This window comes from Talpa occidentalis, unplaced genomic scaffold (genome assembly GCF_014898055.3).
Source record: "Talpa occidentalis isolate TD23 unplaced genomic scaffold, MPIMG_talOcc4v2.1, whole genome shotgun sequence".
NCBI lineage: Eukaryota > Metazoa > Chordata > Mammalia > Eulipotyphla > Talpidae > Talpa > Talpa occidentalis.
Genome location: NW_026555331.1, coordinates 9,196,219 through 9,216,991, shown reverse-complemented (window position 1 = coordinate 9,216,991; position 20,773 = coordinate 9,196,219). Strand labels below are relative to the sequence as shown.

Genomic DNA, 20,773 nt, shown 5'->3' with positions numbered 1-20,773 from the left:
GCACAGCAAGAAGAAAACCCAAGGCCTCCTGCTCCCGGTTCTTTCTTCTCTCCCACCGCCCATCCTCTCTACCAGGCCGCGAATGCAGACCTAGACGCAGTGTTGTATAAACACAAAAGGTATTTTCTGGGTTTTGCTCAGTTTACCCTTCTGGAAAGGAGCATGTGTACGCACACAAGCATGGAAGAGTCAGGCAAGCACTCTTTCTTTGTAGGGGCCATTAATTTTTGCTTTGGGAGCTGGGAATTAGCTGTGGCCATATGAGCAGAAACGGCCTCATCTGCTCAAAAATCCATGACAGAAGAAGTGCGGGTGACAGGCACCTTCCATCTGTTTAGTTGCAAAGAATCAAGCAGAAGCAAAATGAGTTGGAGGGGAAACCAGAAGGCATCAAAGAGAACTCAGGCTGTGTCGGGGCCCAAGAGGCCACTCAATTCCCACAACATGTGGACTGCGTGGTGAGAGCCCTACACGGGAGTTTCTTCGTTGCCATGTTTCCTCTCTACACGGAGCAAGCAAGTGGGGTTGGGTGCTGGCTGGTATTTCGGTTACCACACCAGAGTTAGAGACTCCATCTGGCCAGCTGCTGAGTGGGGTTCCAGGCCTCTTTCCTGATCCCAGGAATCAGACACCTTGTCGGCCAAACCCCGTGGGAGGGGAGCCTGCCTGGGTTGGGGGGAGTGTGATGCTTGCCACCTCGGGCGCGTGTCACCTCTCTGTCCCAGTGCCCAGACCAGACCCTGGTCTTCCTTCTCTTGCGCTAATTAAAAACTTAAAAATTTACAAAACAAAGCATAAATCGGAAAGCAACATAAAATTATAGCTTAATTAGTTATTTATTGTCAAGTACCTGCCTTTGTAACCATCACTTAGGACATAAACCAGAACTTGGCAGGGCATCCTTCAGGCCCATGCTCTCCCCTGTCCCAATCACAGACCTGTCTCCCACGCCCCCTATCACTTTCCTTCATCACACTTCGTCATCCATTTTCAGACATTATAATTTGACTTGTGCTTTTCTTTTTATTAAATTCAACTTTTTAAGTCTTAAAAAAAAACTATAGATCCTCTCTTATCCCTTTATTTTCTTTACAGTTTATTTACTGGAGGATAGGCACCCTCGGGCCTGCAACATTTCCCACTGTCTGGATTTTAAGCCTTCATGCTCACTGGGCATCCTCTGCTCCTCATGATTCCTGCAGACTGGACGCCGGGATCCAAGGCCTGCTCAGACCCAGCTGTGGCCCCTGTGCTTGGCCCTTAGAGTGCCTGCCAGGAGCACCTGTCAGCACAACTCCTTTTGTGCTGAGAGCATCCTTTGACGTTCATTTCCTACATTTGTTAATTCATTGCGGGTTGGAAATGGAGATATTTTAATTCTATACTTTCCTTAAAATTTATTAGCTTGAAAATGGCCAACAGGCATATGAAAAAATGCTCAACATCACTTGTCATCAGGGAAATGCAAATCAAAACTACCATGAGATACCATCTCACACCAGTGAGAATGGCACATATTAAAAAAACTAGCAACAACAAATGTTGGCGAGGGTGTGGAGAAAAAGGAACTCTTCTGCACTGTTGGTGGGAGTGCAAACTGGTCCAACCACTGTGGAAAGCTGTGTGGAGATTTCTGGACCTACTAAACATAGAGCTTCCATAGGATCCAGCAATTCCACTCCTAGGTATTTACCCAAAGGACACAGAAACATCCATTCCAAAGAACACCTGCACCCCTATGTTTATAGCAGCACTGTTTACAATAGCTAAGCTTTGGAAACAACCCAAATGCCCAAAAATAGATGACTGGATCAAGAAGATGTGGTACATATATACCATGGAATATTACTCAGCATTCAAAAAAGATAAACACATGCAATTTGCAGCAACATGGATGGCGCTGGAAGGGATCATGCTCAGTGAAATAAGCCAAAAAGAAAAAGAAAAATACCGGATGGTCTCACTCATAGCAGGAATCTAGAAAACTTAAATAAGGGACCAGGAAAATGAATAACTATAAGAAAGTGAAAATCAAAATCAGCAAAAAACTATGAACCAGAGACACTTTTAGGGGGGCGGGAGGGAGGGATTGGGGTCAGAATGGGGGGGCTGCAATTGTATGGGGAATATAACAATAAAATTTATTATCTAATAAAAAAAACAAAAACAAAAAAAAATTTATTAGCTTGAATAATTTTATGATGTTTCCACTCAACGACTATTTGATGATCTTGAGGTAACAGCTCATTCACAAAGACAGAAAAAAATGTTTCTTTTCCTTTTTTAGCAGTTTCTGCAATAATCAATAAGTTCCTTATCATCCACTAGAGGATACCAACCTTTAAAAGTATCGTTTTAAATCAAGAAGTTAAAAAGATTTGGGGCATTTTGGTTAAACATTTTAGCATTTGTCTAAAGTGAAGATTAAATTATTGCATCTTTGGGCAGTTGGGGATGTCTTCAGTATGGCACCTTTGGATGTGGCTGATAAGCTTGATTGCTTCCTTGCTTTCTAGAGGGACAAGATGCTAAGGCTTATTTATATATTTCCTGCCCCTACCCTACAATCACACATACCTTCCCAAAAAGTTATTTTTAAATAAAAACTGGGACATGTTATTTTAAGACCATAGTCTGACCCTTCGTTATGCTCATGGGCTGGATACTCTTTCTACAACTTTCCACATTTATATCCCCAACCCAAGATGCCATCTTTCTTCTAGTTGTTGTATCTCCTTAGACTGGCTGTGATATTTCCTAAGACTTTTCTAGTTGTAAATGACCTTGACAGTTTGGGGAGCACTGGTCAGGTATTTTGTAGAATGGCCTTCATTTGGGATGTCTGATGTGTTTCTCATGATTAATGCTAGGTTTGGAGGAGGAAGATCACAGAGGTTCTGGACTGTTCTCATCACATCCTGTGAACGTAACTGAGAGTTGATGTGAACCTTTATCAGTTGACTGAGGCAGTGTTGTTCAGTTTCCTCTATATTTTCCCCTCATTTAGACTGTGCTCTTTGAAGGAAAGTCTCTTTCAGAATAGCCATTGTTAAGGAAGTTAGCACCATGTCATTGAGGACAGAGTATCTACATAAATCATGTGGAATTTTTCTGTATGGGTGATTTGATTCTTTATATCATTCAACCATTTATTTGTATCAGTACAGACCATGGACGTTGATCTTATGTTTTGGGTTATAATCCAATACTATATTATTTATATTTTTGTTGAAGTTCCAGTTTTGGCTTTTGGGAGTTCATTTAGTTGACTCCTGTGTCCCCTTGATGTATCTCCACCATTATGGCTGTGAGTGTTTTTTTTTAACATTTTTAAAATTTTTTGGCTCTATAGTCCATTTCAAGTTCACCTTGTATATTTCCTCCCTCTGTCTTAGAATCAGTCATTTCTGGTTCTATTATTGGATATTGTACTAAAAGCTAGATCAGCTTTGTGTCCATTGCTGGATTTGCTCATTACTACTAAGTTGTCATTTGTGAGTCTTCCCCACTGGCAGAGCAAGGAAATGTATGTGTGTATTCTAATCTGTGTATATAAACACATTCATAAGCATTTCTATATTTAATCACCAATATCTATATTAAGCTAAATGAATTCATGCTGATATCTCTAGCCCCAAATCATTGCCATATGAATCATTCTAGCCTTTACTCCTTGTTTATCTGTAAACTTCCACTCTAACAACAGAAAACTTGTCTTCTGCCATCTGCCATTCAGTTACTTAATTGTTGAATTACAGTGCACACATACAGTGGATTCAAGTTGTTAATGTGTCCCTCTAGTAGAAACACCTTTATCAAGCAGAGTACTGTGCTCTTTTGTGGTTCTTTTTGCCTTTAGCCCTCCAGACGCCACTCATTTCTAAAGTCACCTGGGAAACCACATTTTCTCCCCACTCTTTTTAGTGAGACTGTTTTACACTTTTAATTCAGTTAGATTGTTTTATCACAGTCTGATTCCATCATAGAACCCCATGAACTTAGAAATAATTTAAAAATATGGTACACATTAGGATTTACTGTTTGTGCTGTAAAGTTCTATCAGTTTTCATGAATGCATAATATTGTGTCTTTACCATTACAGTATCATAGTGAATAACTTCACCACCCTAAAAAAAAAAATCTCCTGAGCCTATCTCCTCACTAGCAGTTACTGAACTGTTTATTGTCTTTACAGTTTTGTTCTTTCTAGAATGTCATAAAAATGGAATTACAGAATCTAGGCTGTTCAGACTTCTTTCACTTTGGAATATCCACTTAAGATTAAGCCATGTCTTTCTATGACATGACAACTCATTTCTTGTTATGGCAGAATAAAAACAACATCAGGGCCTCCCCTGGTGGCACAGTGGTTGAGCACTGGGCTGCGAGGCTGCCCGCAGCCTCTGCAGCGCCTGTTCGTTCCCCGGCTGCAGGCGAGGGTCCCACAAAAAACAACAACAACAACAACAACAAAAAACCACATCAATGGTGGGACTATTGAGAGATTATCACTACCTACTTTTGATTTTGAATTTCTGGGGCTACCACATCCATCTATTCCTGTTGTTAGTCTAGGCCATGAGGTTTTTAGCTTTGCTATTAGTTGATCAGATATTTGGTAATTTTGAGGGACTTAAAAAATGTCACCTCTCTCATCATCTTCCAGCACGCCCCTTTATACTTCTAATGCCCTTGCTAGTTCAGAAAAGGTGAAACACTGCTGCTGTGTATTAGTTAATGTGAATGTCTTTCCTTTACAAATCATTCCATGACCTTCTGCAAATATTTGCAGCATCTTTTTTCTGCCCCCAGGATTAACTCTAACTTCCTTAAGGTGCATTTAGACAATGACTGCCTGCGAGCTCCCTCTCTTTTCCAAGTGCCCACCACATCTTTCACTCTAGATTCTTCATTTACTCACTATTTCACAAACACTCTTCCATTCCTCTGTGTCTTTGCCAGCACTGTTTTCTCCACTGGCAATATTTTTTGACTCTTTCTCCCTCATTCTACTCAATTCAAAATATCACATTTTATGCCAAAATTTCTTTAATCCACCTAATCAGAATGAATCACCAAAAGAATCACTTTGATACAAACATTTAAGTAGCTAAAAGTATAGACACTGTCTTTAGGTTCAAATCTCAATTCAGCCATTATAAAGACACGTGACTTTATAAAATGGGATTTGGAATGTTACCTTGCTTATTAGTTATTTGCTTTATTAAGACAAAACATGCAAAGGATTTAACACTTTCTTAGTATGCACTAAGTGCTCAGTAACTGGGAGCCATTTTTAATGTCTCTCTTCCACTAAATTACATTTTACAGTATTGCAGACCTCCTCTTGCAAAATTATACTATCTTCAGAGTCTGACACATGGCTCTGCCTTCATTATACCCCTAACAAATATTCATTGGTGTTATTTTTAATGCATGAATGGGGAAAACTCATGACAAGTTTAAGGAGAAGGGACTCTTTTAAGTTTAAGGTAGCAAGTACCTTATGGTGCAGGAGAGAGCAAAAAGCATGGCCATTGGACTTATCTAGAGCTGGGTTCAAATGCTGGCTCTTTCTTCTACAACCTGTAAGATAGACGTGTGTGTCTAAGAGAGTGTCAGTAACCTGGACTCTGGAAGAGACTTCCCGGGGTTTGCCATCAGCCTGAAAAATTTTTCAACTGTGAGACCTCAATCAACTTATCTAATTACTCTGATCCTCAATTCTCACCTTTTTTTTCTTTTTATTTATACAAGCACTGGGTACAGTCAGAAGCGCGGGAGGGTGAGAGAATTCACCAGAGCCACAGCGGGGAACAGAACAGGCAGACCGACGAAATACACTGCTGAGGGGAACAGCGGGTGCAGCAGGAGAGGTCTGCGCGCCATGTGGGACCCTCGCTGGTGGCTGGGGATCGAACCAGCACTGCAGAGGCTGTGGGCAGCTTTGTAGCCCAGTGCTCAACTGCTGGCCACCAGTGGAGGCCCATTTCTCACCTTTTTAAGGCTGGGATGTTAATAGTACTTACCTCACAGGGTTGTCATGTGGGTTTCAATGAGTTATTATAGGTAAAGTAGTGGAACAATGGCAGGTGGTTGCAATACCAGTAAAGCACTGTTATTGCTAATCCAGGAAGCTATGGTGCTGTATCTACTACAAACACCAAAGAGGTAATTAACAAGTGAGCAAGGAAATGGTGAAGCAGGCTCTACACTTACTTTCTGCACTCACAAGTGCAATGTCAAATAAGAGGAAGCCTATTTTATTATTAAGATTTGGTAAAAGACTTGCCTTGACAGAGTAATGACATTAATATTCAGAGTAAGATAACTGGAACAGATTCTGATATTGTCAAACATTTTGCTATGGATCCTGGATCCAGTCAGTTATTTTCAATTCTTATCCCATGTAATGGTCCGTTAACTGGCTCCAGGTGAGGGACCATCAGCTCACAAAGACATTTCACCCAATAACTTAGCCCTTTTTATTTACCTTGAAGAAGGAAGCAAACTTTGTATTGCCGTGATAAACAGAAGAACGATAAACGCACAGACCAAGTTGGACTTGAATACTTCATCCCTCATTTGAGAATACTGTAATTAAAAAAAAAAAAGGAGAATAAATTACTTTGCAGCAGAATTGAGCTTTTAGAAAGTGTTGAATTTTACCGATGTTTGGAGTGGGGTGGAGAAGCAAGAAGAGACAAGGCAATTAAATATTAAAACTAACCGGAATCGATGTCAGAACAGGCTTCACAGGACATTATCCACATCCCTCCCGCCAAGCTTCCCATGAATGCCCAGGAGCACTCACTTTGCAAGATGCACTTACCCAGTTTTTCCTCTCCCTAGGAACTAACATAATTTTAACAAAAACAGAAGAAAACACACCCATAAATGCAGCCTATCAAATTCACATTGATTTTCTTCATGAGTAAATGGAAGTCATTCAAGGATCTTGCTCTATTTCCAGCTAGGTGTGGGGACACAAGGACATGCTTTCCCGGAGAGCCTTTCTGCTCTTATAAAAACTATTGGAAGTTACGTTTATGAGACAGTGTAGAAAGCAGCCACGGGCCCTGCAGCCAGTGCGGCCCTTCATTTCACAGCAGACGCCAAGACTGATTGACCACGGCACTCGACACCCTTCTGCCATCTGCTCAAGGTGGCCTGGGGAAACGAGGTAACTTTGTTTTGATTATCCAGAGTACTCAGTAATTTCATTGTCCGGTCTTAAAAGCCTCTGCAAGGTCTGCACGGAATGTGCGCTTGCCTTGGCCCTGCCTAGTTTCCTGAGTCATCTTGGAGTCACTACCCTGAAATAGAATCCATTTCTTTGAGAAGGAAGAAGGGGTTTTTTAAAAGTGAAAAACACCTTAAAATGAGCCTAAACTAAGTCTGTCATTTAACCTTAATTCCAGAGCGGCCTAGAGACTTGCTGGAGGTCACAGAGCAGTGGGGAACAGAAAGCTGAGCCAGGCTTTGGGACTCATAGATGCTGATTTGAATTCCATGGAATTACTGTACAAGGGAAGCCAGTCAAAAGCTCTCGGGACACCTCGGGTTCTAGGTCGATGGTACCAACAGAATGTTTGCCATAGGTCAATGAAATAACACAATGAGTCCAAATTATCGTGCTGTGGTTTCATGATCAACAGTTTTGGGATTTTTATTTTCTTGCTGACATCCTGGTGTGGGTTGGGTTGCAGGCTGGATGCTCTGCATAGTGTCCTGGCTAAGGTTTGGGGTAGCCATAGCTGACTAGAGTCTGCACATCCATTCATTGCTCTATGAGGCCCTGATTTTCTTCTTGAGATTGGTGTCAGCGTGGTATCTGGAGAGGATTTTGGGACATGGGCCTGAAGAATCACTACAAGTCATCCTCACTCCTGATAAAACCTCAGAAAATCTCTTCCCAATAGTGGCCAACAGTGCTGCCTCAGAGCAGAGCGCAGTCATAAAGACCACACGCACCAGCTTGAAAATAATGTGTTGTTACAAAGCAGTTCATTCAAAGAAATATAAATGTCTGAACTTTATTTAACAATCCATGCACAAGATCTAATTATTCTTTGTTGGCTGACTGCTTACTTATATAGATTTTATAATGCAATCTTTAAAACTTTGGTGATGTTTAGTGTACATGATGCTTCTCTTTTTTTGTCTTCCCTCCCTTTGTCTTCTCCATCATCACCACCACCACCATCATCATCACCATCACCACCACCACCATCATCATCACCACACTATCTAGGAGTTATAATGGAGCCTTCAGGGACTCCTTCCATAATGTATCTGATAGCAACTCAAACACCCAGTGATTATCATCAGGTGACCTTCTCTGATTTGTTGGAGGAAGTGAATTCCTCTTCTCTGAGCTGGGCTTTGGGGTTTGGAACGTCTCATCTTAACCACTTCCAGTGCCTGAGAGCTCAGTTCTTTGCAAAGAATCGCTTTTCATTTTGGGGCCAATTCTCATTATGACAAGGTCCTTTATTACAGACCACAAGTCTATGTACTGATTCCTGTCCTGAATGATTTTGACTGATAGATTAAAAAATGTCACATAATTATCATTTGTTCCAAGTTGTGTAAGGCTTCACACTTCATTTTTTCATATAGCAAAAAAGCTTGGTAGAGACAAAGTAGAGAGACTGACTCCATCCACTCTGTGAGCAAAGCCTCATGCTACCTGTCTGTCCAATAAATTAACACAACCCATCAGTTTTGTAACACTAAAACACGCCATTATTTTCATCTTCAAACTCCAGTGCATACCCCTGTTACATGAAAAAGAATCTCATAATATTTGTGAGAGTTGATATTAAATACAAAATAGTGAGTTTCAGATGGAATGCACTAACTGTGGAAGCGCGATGCAGAGCAGAACTACAGAAAGAAAATTCCTAATTGGCTCAGGATGTTAGGATACTGAGGTTGAGCGGTGATTCATTTCACTTCCTCTTGATTTGTGAAAGTCTGAACACTGGCTCACCGCTATATTAAGTTACACAGATGCCCCTCCTGCCACAGTTAGAGATCCCATATCCCACTTCTGTTCTGTCCTTACCTGGCCCTGCTTATCTTTTTTTTTTTTTTAAATCTTAGTAAAGAACATAGACTAATCTAGAGTTATACTACTTAAATTGAAGCCCAGTTCTACTACTTACTAAGTATGCAACCTTGGACAAATTTATTAAGTTTTTCTTCCAGTTTCCTCATCTAGAAAATGGACATAATTGTAGGAGTTTTGTCATAAGGGTTGCTAGGAGGATAAATTGAATTATTATATACAAAGTGTTTCAAGCACTTGATAACCTTATCTACATGTTTCTATTAATCAAATAATTAGACTTATTTCATTGCTATACCTTTTAGAAGCCTGCCTTTCAACCACAGCATCACCATTCAGAACATTTCTATTCTCTCTTCAACCCCTGTGCTTGTACTCAGTAGGGGCCTCTTACTTGTTGTGGACTATTTGGCCCATGATGTTAAAAAAGATTCTTTGAAAGGGAATCACAATATTATAAATGGTTTCTGGTCTTAGGAAAAGATCCTCCCCCCTTCCTTGCCTCCTAAAAAAGTAGAGAAGTAGAATCCTTCACTTTTCCAAGTACTTTAGGAAAGGTGTTGTTGGAGATGATTTCTGGACTATGCTAATTCACTGACTCCTTGATCTGCAAGAGAACTTGGCAATTATATAAATGTATTTTTCAGATAAGGAACTTGTGGATCAGATATGGGAAAGCATTTGTGAAGGTCAATTAGGAAGTCGTTAGCAAGTTTCAGGCTGGATCACATTTCTTTTTGTTTAATTTTTGGTTCTATTTTCTATTGGAGTTTTATTTCTCTTGATTTGGGGGAATTTTTATATTATTTATTTAACTTCTAAATTATTTTTCCCACTACCATCTCTTTTATCCCCTTAGCCCTTTCTTTCTCCCCCTCCCCCACTTAACTTTGAAGCCACACTTCTTTCATTGATGTTCACTAGTTTTCCTAAGCCTTTACTTTATTGAGTCATCTACTCTGGGAATGTCGGATGTTTGTCTTTGCATTCTGATTTGCTTTACTACTATAACTCCCTCAACTCCTTCCATTTTGCTATAGAAGGCAGCATTTGTCTTTCCTTACAGCTGTATAGTGTTCCATGGTGTGTATGCACCACATCTTCTTGTTCCAATCTTCTAGCAATGGACAATAAGTCACAACGTTTGACTCCCAGTGGAGTGTTTATTTCATGAGATCATGCGTGGGCAGAAAATGACTGAAGGCAGTACTTAAGTCACCTGTGAAGGGGATTAATGCCAATTCAAATGACCTGCTCCTTGGAAATAATTTAAAATGCTTCATTTGAAAGCTTAGATGAGAATCGGGATGATTATTGATTTTTCGTATGTAGGATTTTGGTTGATTCAGGAAATGGTCAACATCGATTTGATGATTTGAATAATAAAGGTTAATGCTTAGGGCAAGTAGGCGCCATGCTATATGGTGCTTTATGTGGATAATCTCATTTCATTCACAACACTTTGAGGAAAATCCTACTCATCAATAATTGAGAAATTCAACCAGAATGTCAATGACTAGAAAACTCAAGAAGTTTGATCCCTAAGTTCAAACTATTATTGGCTCTATGTTGGGACAGGAACTTTGTTGCTGCTCTGCTACGGGAACACAATGAGGGACACAACAGTCGTGGAGCAGGTTTGCAAGGCAAGACTCTGCTACTTGAGTACAAATTCTTGTGCCATTTATTGAAAGCACATGGGCTAGTAAAGGCTGATCATGGGACAATGGTATGAGGAATAGGGTCCGGAGGGTAGAAGAGGAATGGGGGACAAGGTTTTACGAGGGACAGGGAAGGGGACTGTAGGGTAAGGAAAAATGTCAGGCTTTTCTGCCCTCCTGCCATCAGGATAGATGATGGATCCTTGGGGGCCTGAATGCATGCCTGATGGCGGGCACCTGGAGTAGGGTGTGGGCCTAGGTAGATGGGATTCACCTGGGCTGAGACTGGGCTTTTAAGGACGGCGTCACGGGGACACCAAGAGAAGCTGAGAAAGAAGCCGATGAGAGAAGCAAAGAAGCAGAAGCAGAGAACGCCAGGGAGCCCAGAGAGAGTGAGGACTTGCTGGGGGCTGGGAGGCCTGCCAGTCTCCCGGCCCCCCAGCACCCCTGCCTGCCATATGCCTGGTGAACCCCAATAAAAGACCTGCAAAAAACCATTGAGGACTCTGACTCCTCCTTTACCCGGTCTGCATGGGATCAGAAAACCTGCACTGTGCCCGTTCCTGCCTCTACAGGGACATCGTGACCATGTGTCAAGAAACATTTGAGTCAGCAAAGTATTTGATGTTATCACAGGCAGAGTTATCCCGAGACCACCACAGAGACAGTCACGTAATCAGGTCAACAGTGGCCTGGGCGTCCCTGGGTCTGCCTTGTGATATGAGCTATACTCCGTAGGCAGTCGAGGAATGCTCTGCTGTGGCTTGCAGAGAGCAAATAAGTCACCGTTGCCCATGAGTGGCCAACTCAGAGAATCTACGGCTCTATTACCTGATGCTACTTTGCTATTTTCACTCAGGTCTTCTTCTTCTTCTTCACAGTGTGTCAGCAATGTGACTTATACGACCAGAAAAGGGGTGTGTGAAAAATTCAAGTCTATGTAAATCTTGGTTAGAATGAAAGTGAAGCATGAGCTGGGCAAATGTTGGCCCTTAAAACTCTCTGTGAATTAATTTAATAAATGGACACAGCTGCCTTTTCATGATCGGTGGATATGGATCCAGCACAAAACAATGCAAAGAGCCCTTTTCTTAGGCTTGGAAAGGTCAACCAAAAAAACCAGTGGATTCTCTTTAAGTGCAACAGAAGAAAAGAGACCACAATCTTTCCACCATTAAAAAAATTTTTTGAAAGGAAAAATTCCCTACTTGGTTAGATTAAGTCCCTTCTAAAGAATTGGGGCAGGTAGAAGTGATGCTCCATTGTCCATGTCTGGGGAGTTAGCTCTGCATTCTCTTGAAAAGCATCTTCAGAAATGAAATCAAAACCACAAAGACCTATGGTTCTTAAATCTGTTAAAAGAAATCCTGGAACCCAAGTCTGAGTTCATGAAGGAAAAGTTCATTCTTGATGCTTCATCCACAGAAGGTGACTGGGTATGTTATTTTGCAGAGGTGATAGAGTTTCTACTTCTCTACACCTCTGTGCTCGAGACAGCCCTGAGAAGTCTTCCTAGGTGTGTGGAAGAAAAATCACTGTTCTCTCCTAGATTCTTCACTAAAAGGTGCTGACACCTCTGCAAAGATGGAGGGCATGCTTCTAATCAAGGCAATTACGCAGTTCATTGTTCAAACTAAAATCCTACTCTATACTTTTATTATACAATTTTATAGGTGAATTGGATAGATTTGTCTCCTTGGCCCAATCCTTATAAACGCTGATTTCATTCAGTAAAATCGTTGAGAAAAGAGCCATTAACTCCTACCCTGGATATTTTCAGTGATGTGGGAAATCAAACCCTCATTTGAGAGCTCATTTCATCTTTGGATGAATCTAGTTGAAGAAAGATAATTTCCTAGCAGATCCTCATTAATATTAATTAATGTTAGTTAAATTAAAGAAGACTCTCAACAGGGGTAATCTGCTCATTTTGCAGGAGGAATTTAACCTCTGCTAAGTTCATATACTGTGTAGCATGGCAATGGCTAGTGCATCCTTCAATGGATCATATGGGTAAAAGGCATAATTGCAAAAAAAAAAAAAAAAGAGCAAAGGGTTAATTTCCAATAATTTCTTATTTTGAAATATACCATTTCCCTATCTTGGTGTCCACTATCTAATCAAATCATTATCAGGAGTGATTTTAATGAGTGACAGGGATTTCTCACTGGCCTACTTCCCTCCAAATAATGTAACTTTTGAACAAAAGGTGGATTGCTTTATGTTTAGGTGCCTCATAAGGAACCTTGCAAACACATACCTAAGGTGGACAGCTTAAGATGAGTGAGGCTGGTAAGATACCCCCTCAATGGTACTACATTTTCTTACATTATGCTCTTCCTTGCTGGCAGGGCTTGGCTGACATGAGAATTCCAAGCAGAGTTTCATAAAACTTCCAACCCGGGCCTCCCCGGTGGCGCAGCGGTTGAGCGCTGGGTTGCGAAGCTGCCCGCAGCCTCTGCAGTGCCGGTTCGATCTCCGGCTGCTCCCCGGCCACTGGAGGAGGGTCCCACATGGCGCGCAGACCTCTCCTGCCGCCCGCTGCTCCCCTCAGCAGTGTACTTCAGTCCTTCTGCCTGCTCTGCTCCCCGCTCTGGCTCTGGTGAATTCTCTCACCCTCCCGTGCTTCTGACTGTACCCAGTGCTTGTATAAATAAATAAAAATAAATCTTAAAAAAAAAAAAAAAAAAAAAAAAAAAACAAAAAACTTCCAACCCATATTCTTCTTCACCTTCCCCCAAATCTACCCATCTTTGGGAGAAGAGACCCTTCCTTTCTTGACTGGCCCAGCACCCCAAGCCATGGTGAGGCCATATTTTGATAGCTATTTCTGTGTTCCTTGCCTGGAAGTCATTGGCAGTAGGTGACGGTGATGTTCACTCATGAAGCACAGGACTTTCAAGGCGTGGGAAAATAACTATTGACTTGACATTGTCAGAATTCTGTCATTCTACACAGAATAGGTGAAATTTGTACTTTTGACTCTGAAAATGCAGGCTTTATGGGACTGGAGGTAGCTAATTGGTCCGGTACAAAAATACAAGTGATATGGTACTTGATATCATTTGACTACCTAGAGGTAGAAATAGCAGTATTTTACAAAGTGATATCAAGAATGAACAGGTGGGCCTCCCCTGGTGGTGCAGTGGTTGAGTGCTGGGCTGTGAAGCTGCCCGCAGCCTCTGCAGCGCCAGTTTGATCCCCGCCGCAGACGAGGGTCCCACATGGTGCACAGACCTCTCCTGCCATGCCCGCTGCTCCCCTCAGCAGTGTGTTTCGTTAGTCTGCCTGATCATCAAGATGTGTCTGATTCAGAAAATGAGTGAGAACATCTGAGACCATGTCATTCCCTGCATCTGAATGACACATGGAGACATTCAACAAATTTGGAATGTCTCTAAGAAAGAAATATACTTTTTCTCGCTATCTAACACCACAGTCCAACATTTAAGCAATCAGAAAATTTATTCACTTGCCTAACAATTTGCTTTGCCAAATTCCTCCTTAATTATCTTATCCCACTCATTTTAACTCCAACAGCTCATAAGAAGAAAGATTTCAAAGGCTGGGCCGCGTTTTCACTGAAATCTTTTCAGTTTCCATATAACTTCAATTTTCTTTAGAAAGAATAGAGAAATCTGAGAAATTCTAGACATAAATAAAAACCAACTGTACCCAGCCAAAGGATTACCTAAAGGTTCCCTTGTGAGACAAATTCTTGTTTTTATACAGCTGCGACAGAAAAAAGTAACATTAAACGAATGTTTTGAAAATACTCAGCACTCAACTGATTCAGAGCAAGGACCAGATAAGATGGCTATTATGATTAGGACAAACTATCAGAATTATTATAATCACAGAAAAGGTGGGCAAAATCTGATCACTGATGTGTGTGTGTAAAAATTGAAGCTCGCGCAGTGTCGTTTAATTTATCATTGGATTTCTTAGGACATGATTTCCAATTTTGCCTGCTCTCTCCAGCCTTGTGATAATACAAATAATTCCTTGACTGCTTATACCAACCAGTCTCCTTTTTGGACATATGGGCCAAGGATAAGTCAAGGACTTACCATACCTCTCTCCACTTCCCTAAGAGGAGGTATTTTATGTGTTTGCTTATGCACTTGATTTTTACATGTATATGGACATCTAGGGTGATGATGTTGCCCTCGTTTCAGTTTACCTGCATCAGGGTTCTGGGTATTGCCAGGAGCCCGTGATGGGCTGTGTATATGTGGTGCCTACCTAGCTGCAGGTGTGTGCACCTGTGCATGTATGTTTATGTGAGGCAAATAGAGGATAAAAGAAACTTTCATGGTTTTAATTTTTCTCTTCCTTCTTTTTCTTTTTTGCCTCCAAGTTATTTGCTTTCTGCACAGCTGTATACTTCCTTTTAAGCACCCACCAGGCCCATCCTCAACACAAACTGTATGGAAAGAGGACTATAAAACAAGAGGACTTTGCAAAGTGGAGCAGAAGTAGGCTGAATTTTGGGGAAAAGGTGAGTCAGATTCATCACAATGACAAAAGGAGGAGGCCTTTTCTCAAAGAAAACAATGTCAGAATGAAGCAGAAAGACTAGCAAAATTGATAAAAGGAAAGAAATCTCATTGTTATTGATAAGGCTTCATTTTAACTACTGAAATGTCCATATAAAAGCATATGTTGCCAATCAGTTTTGAAGCCTATATTAAACATATCCTCATCTTACTCAGGATGCAGAACTGCTTCAGTCTGAGTGGTGACATTATTTGGGAACTGCAAGTTTAATAGTCACTCCAAATAAGTGTTTCCATGTGATTAAATCCTCTTAAACTACTAATGGTTTTGGATGGGTTTCTTTGGCCTGGAAACATCCCTACGCAATTGTAACTAATTGCGTTCCCATCCTAAGCTTCATTGAGAGGCTTATCCTCAGAGAGAAATGAGGACCATGTGCTGAAAAATGTCATCTTGTAAGTGTTTTGAGTTAAGTCCTTCACTATGTAAAGAATACTCACAAATCAGTAAGACAGAGGTGAGTTCGATTGTCAAAGTAGGCAACTAAGACAAATGTGCAAATAGCACAAACAAGATAAATACACAGATGACACAAGCAAGACAATTGTGCAAATTACAAAAGGAGAAATACAAGGATGCAAACATAAAAACATAGAAACATTCAACCTCAACAATAACTACAGAGATAAAAACGACAAGGAGATGCTATCAAGCCCTAATCAATTTATCAAATGCTTAAAGTACAGTTGTCCACAATTCTTCAGGGCAATTTCCAAATGCTTATCAAGTACTTGATGCTCATGTTTGGAATTCTTATCTTAGAGAAGTAATTAAGCACAGATGCATGACTTAACACTGCCAATGGTCGCTGCAATGTAGTTTTATAGTTCATGGCAGTGAAAAACTGAGAAAAGAACCAAAAATGGTTAGAATATGCAATGGAATTGGATGCAGTTAAAAAAAATTATTTTGTAACTGAATATCTCCCGGTATGGGAAAAGGCCCCAGCAAAGAAAGCTTCACAACTACAAAGCAGTATGTACAAAAAGGCCCTTTTGATGAAAAATTGTGTAATAAGTACACAGACTCACATTCATGAAAGACCAGCATGATGGAAGCCAAATATTCAGAGAGGTTTACCTGGGTTGTAAGATTCCAGAATGTCTCTCTCTCTCTCTCTCTCTCTTTCTCTCTCCTGTCTTATATGCTTGGCAAGAGCTTTCTTTAGTGAAAACTCATTCTTTTTTTTTTAAGTAAGAAAACAGTCACATAAAAGGAAAAAAGTCCCATATGATCACCAATATCTGACATATGTCATAAGCACCATGACTCTTCACTATAATTCTGATTTCTGTTTACCTCTGAGATCCGTAAACTCCCTTAGAAATTTTAGCCCCAGAGTAAAATAAAGGATAGAAATTGGGGAGGACCTGGAGGAGGCCTTTGGTGACTAGCCGGAGTGCCTCCCCCACCCCCGTGGGGGTGCTGGGAAGTGAAGGGGTCGAGCACGATCATTCCCGCCAATGGAGATGCAAACCTTGGATTCCATGACTTTCCACCTACACTGTTGGTTTTTGAGAGTAAAAGGTGGGGCTATTAATAATTCTATTGAGAAAACAGGTGTAAAGCTTGTTTTAGGCCAATCAGGAGATAGAATCATGATGGCCCTGGGGAGTTCAGATCCTCATTCCTACTGCTACATGACCGGGAGCTGATGTCCATCTCTCCATGTCACAAAGCAATGGACCAGACACCGGGCATCTGCTGCCCCAACATGGTTAACCCTCACGACTCATAAAGACACTTTTCTGAAGCTCAACTGAAGAGATGTGTGTGTGCGCACGCGAGCTCCCTTGACAGGACTTGGCAGAGAAAGGGGTGGAATTTATGTGTTCTCCCCTGAAACCACTGCTGTCTGAACAGATCCACTTTTTTTGATTCTTAGAATTCTGAACAGTATCACGAGGTCAGCTACAGGGGAGAGCCAGTCTCCAACATTCTCCTTAACTGGGGTCTTCATTCAGTAAATATTTTTTTCAACTCCATGAGGCATAGAAAAGTAGGCTTCACCATACACTGCTCAGGCAGCTATGCTAATTTTTATAAGCAAATGTAACCAGGCAATGTCTGAATGAATTTTGTGTTCTCTAATTCACTCTTAAAGGTGGACAAGAGAACAGATTTACGTAGTCATACCTCTTTGTATTGCTCAAGCACCACAAAGCCCTCTCTTCCCTACATCTCCAAGGGAAAAATCACTTCCTTTTCTACTTTCTCTTTCAGAAAGCACGTTTGAATGGGCCAAACTTGCTCCTGAGAAGTACGGGAGGGCAATGGTAAGAGAAAAGGTCTTAGAGTTTCACATACTATATATATTTCAACAATTCGAAGCTGCATGGCTTTTACCCCCTCACATTTTAATGTCCCTGAAATCAGAATGCATGTGACTCCCCAGCAAGTCCTAAAGCCTTGCGTTGGCACTCCTAGCGATTGCTTCTTCTGGCAACCAGGGGGCAATATCAACTGGGGCCCCTTCAGATTGCATTCTCTGAAGTTTTTTTAAAGACCACATTCAGAAAGTGAATTCAGGCAGCAAAGTTATGCAGATATAGTTTTTATTCCCTTTTCTTTTTTTTCCCATCTAACCCAATACTAGGGTGTAGGCTTGTAGGATTCTTCACTCTCCTGGATGGCTGGATGGGTTTTTATTTTTCTACGTCCTTACTCTGAGGGTGTAAGTCCACTTTAGGGGGGTGGGGTATGTGTTTCCCAATATTGTTTTTTTTTTTTTTTTCATTAGAGCTGCATAAAAAATGGAGAATCTCTCAGTCGACGGTACCTTAACGTTAAGCCAACATGGCCCCTGGACTAGAGATGAATGACCTCTGTTTGACCTCTACAGGGGCTGTTTCTCTTTTGTCTGCAGGGCAGTAATGTTTCACTGGGATACCATAAACCTATAGACACAGGCACAAAGTAGACGCACACTGATACTAGGTGCTCTTTTATGGGTTTGAAGATCTTCAAGCTCTGAGATATTTTCCTATATAATCTCTTTCCCTAACACTTCCCTTGTGCCCCGACCACATCCAAGGTTCAAAGAGGTGATGAAGATAGTAGAGATTGTCTTCTTCACCCAAGGATCTGTCAGCACTAGTCTGAGGGGCTCCAGGGAGCAGCAGTGTTGCGGGCATGGATCCTACCCCCTCAACTGACAGAGTTTGACCAAGCTACATAATCATTTCTCATTGTTTCTATTTCATCAATGTAAAATGACACTCATAATAAATCACATCTATTCTATACTTGTCATTTTTGTGGGAACAGCTTAGAAGAGGGCCTGGTTTTTGATAACCAGCCAGTGACAGTTCCTCAGGGCATAGCCTCTGCTCAGCAATAGCTCAGCCTCCAGAGAGGATCGCAGAGGAGACGCCAAGGAGGAACGTCTTCCTGACGCCAGGGAAATGGTGTGCCCCTGCCTCCACTCCTGGGGCCACGCAGGTAGAGCACACGCCAGAAGGGGCAAGGCTGGGCTGCCCAGGGGCGATGCCCCATGTCTTCAGGATGCTGCTCTTTGCTCCTCCTAAAAGCACCTCCCTTGGCCACAGAGATAAATCTCAAACACTGTCTCCCATATCATTCCTGCTCCAGCACCAGATGTCTGCAGATGAGATGCAGACATGATTAAATAAAGCATGATTTTATAAAAATTAGAAATTATCTAAATCTGCAGGAATCAGGTCATTAGCAAAGCAAATGCATCTCTAACAATGAATGGAAGGGTTTTGTGTAGGTTTGGACACAGCTATTTACACAGGCTAATTGAGAAGGTTCTTTGCAATACCACCCTGTTCTTCCTAGCTCCTTCAGTGTAACCAGGAAAGAAAATGCATTTAATTTGGACTTTAGTCCTTAATTATATTATGTATATGAAAAGTCCACCTGTTATTGGTGGGGAGTGGCAGTAGAGTGAGGCAAAGATTTTTTTCATCTTGTTAGTACAAGGACACAAAGCATGTCAAATTGTGAACTGCAGGTGAAGGTTTTAATTTTGGATTTGTAACCTTTAGGTTGCTAGCAAAGATACTCACGGGGAATGTGCATGTGCATAGAAGTGTGAACTCCCTAAACCAAGGACAGCAGACTCTGCCAGGCAGCTGAGCAAACTCACAAAAAATTGCTCACTGAAGCTTTGCAGAGTATCAGATCAAACTCCTGAAGTGTGTTTGCAAATTCCCTGCTGTTCATGCCTGAGGCTCCTGCAGCCAAGCGCCTCCTGTGTTCAGTCAGGGAAAGTCTGTTAGTTTCCATCAGGGCAAAGGAGCAGCCCTGTTAAGCATGGATGGCACCTGCCTTTACAGTTTGGAGCTTCCCACAACCCTTTACAGTTTGGAGCTGTGATAGAGAGGGGCACGGGAAAAACATTATCCTCACTATGGCCATGGCAGCCATTCTCAAACACTTAACCTAATCAAAGCATCACCTGGAGCCTTTCATCATCACCTCCGAGGGAGGCATGCCCATTCTCCTCAATGTATAGAGAGGAACTCAGTACATTGCTCAGAGAGGCTGCTTCCCTTTCTGAAGGTCACACAGCAAGGAAGAGGCAGAGGTGGAATTTCAACCCAACTCTCATTCCACATCCCATCTTCCAGCTATTAGGCCTAGATTGGGGGGGACTCTGGGGCAGCGGACAATTGGCAAAATGGGAGGACAGGTGTCTGCAATCTGAGAAAGACGAGGTTATCGCTAATGCTTCCATCAAGCTATTGGGTGTCCCCATGCATTATGTACAAGGGTTGCAACTGTTGTGAATTCCTAAGAGCAAAGGTAGGTGGGTGCTAATGTATCCTGGGTGAATAATCTCCAACTGGAAGGGACTCCTTGGATGCTGCCAGTAAAGGGCTCTTTGTTTTTGTGTCTTTTCCTGAAAGTGCAGAGCTGAGGCTCTTTATCTAACCAGCATTTCCTTTCATGGCCTTCAGTCTGCTCATGATTTTCAAAAAGACAAGACAGGACCAAACCAAACCAAACAAATACACAAACAAACAGCAAAACCAACCAACCAACCGGTAACACAGCCCCTGCTCGCTCTCGTCCCACCAACATTTACCACCGTTTACTTCAGAAAAAGAGCCGCTGCAGTGACCCAGCTCTACCTTGTGCTCCAGGCTGGAGTCTTTAAACATCAGTGAGAAAGGCTTGATATGCTCTCTTCTCAATTTATCGCCACTCCGCAAGTCGATGGTATGTTCTATTCTCTTGTTAATTTCCTCAGGCCCAGACTGGACATGCAAAGCTTGTGCAAGATGGTTTGGAAGTAGATTTATTGAATTTCTTGTTAGGGCAGCCAGAGTCTAGGGGGAAAGCACATGCAAACACAATAAACCTGCTAGTCCCCTTTGGATTAAAAAGAAAAATGCAATGTTTTTAGATCAGGTTGCATTGCAAACGGTCACAGCGTTCCATGCAGTTGTATTCAGTGAAACCTACAGCAGTTGATCAGGTAACATTTGGTTTAGAGAAACACAACCTGGCA

The 20,773-nt window shown here is 41.7% G+C and overlaps 1 protein-coding gene across 3 annotated transcripts in view; it reads right to left on the bottom strand.

Moving 5' to 3' along the window:
- ADCY8 (adenylate cyclase 8) overlaps positions 1-20,773 on the bottom strand; it is a 163,616-nt gene that overhangs the window by 41,802 nt on the left and 101,041 nt on the right. For 2 of the 3 annotated variants that reach the window (XM_037501680.1, XM_037501685.2), the window contains exons 8-9: positions 20,394-20,591; positions 6,494-6,594 (exon numbers count right to left, since the gene is read on the bottom strand). In XM_037501680.1, the coding sequence (XP_037357577.1) occupies positions 6,494-6,594; positions 20,394-20,591 (299 nt within the window). The remainder of the gene's footprint in view (positions 1-6,493; positions 6,595-20,393; positions 20,592-20,773) is intronic. The other variant, XM_037501690.2, reaches the window with a different exon arrangement.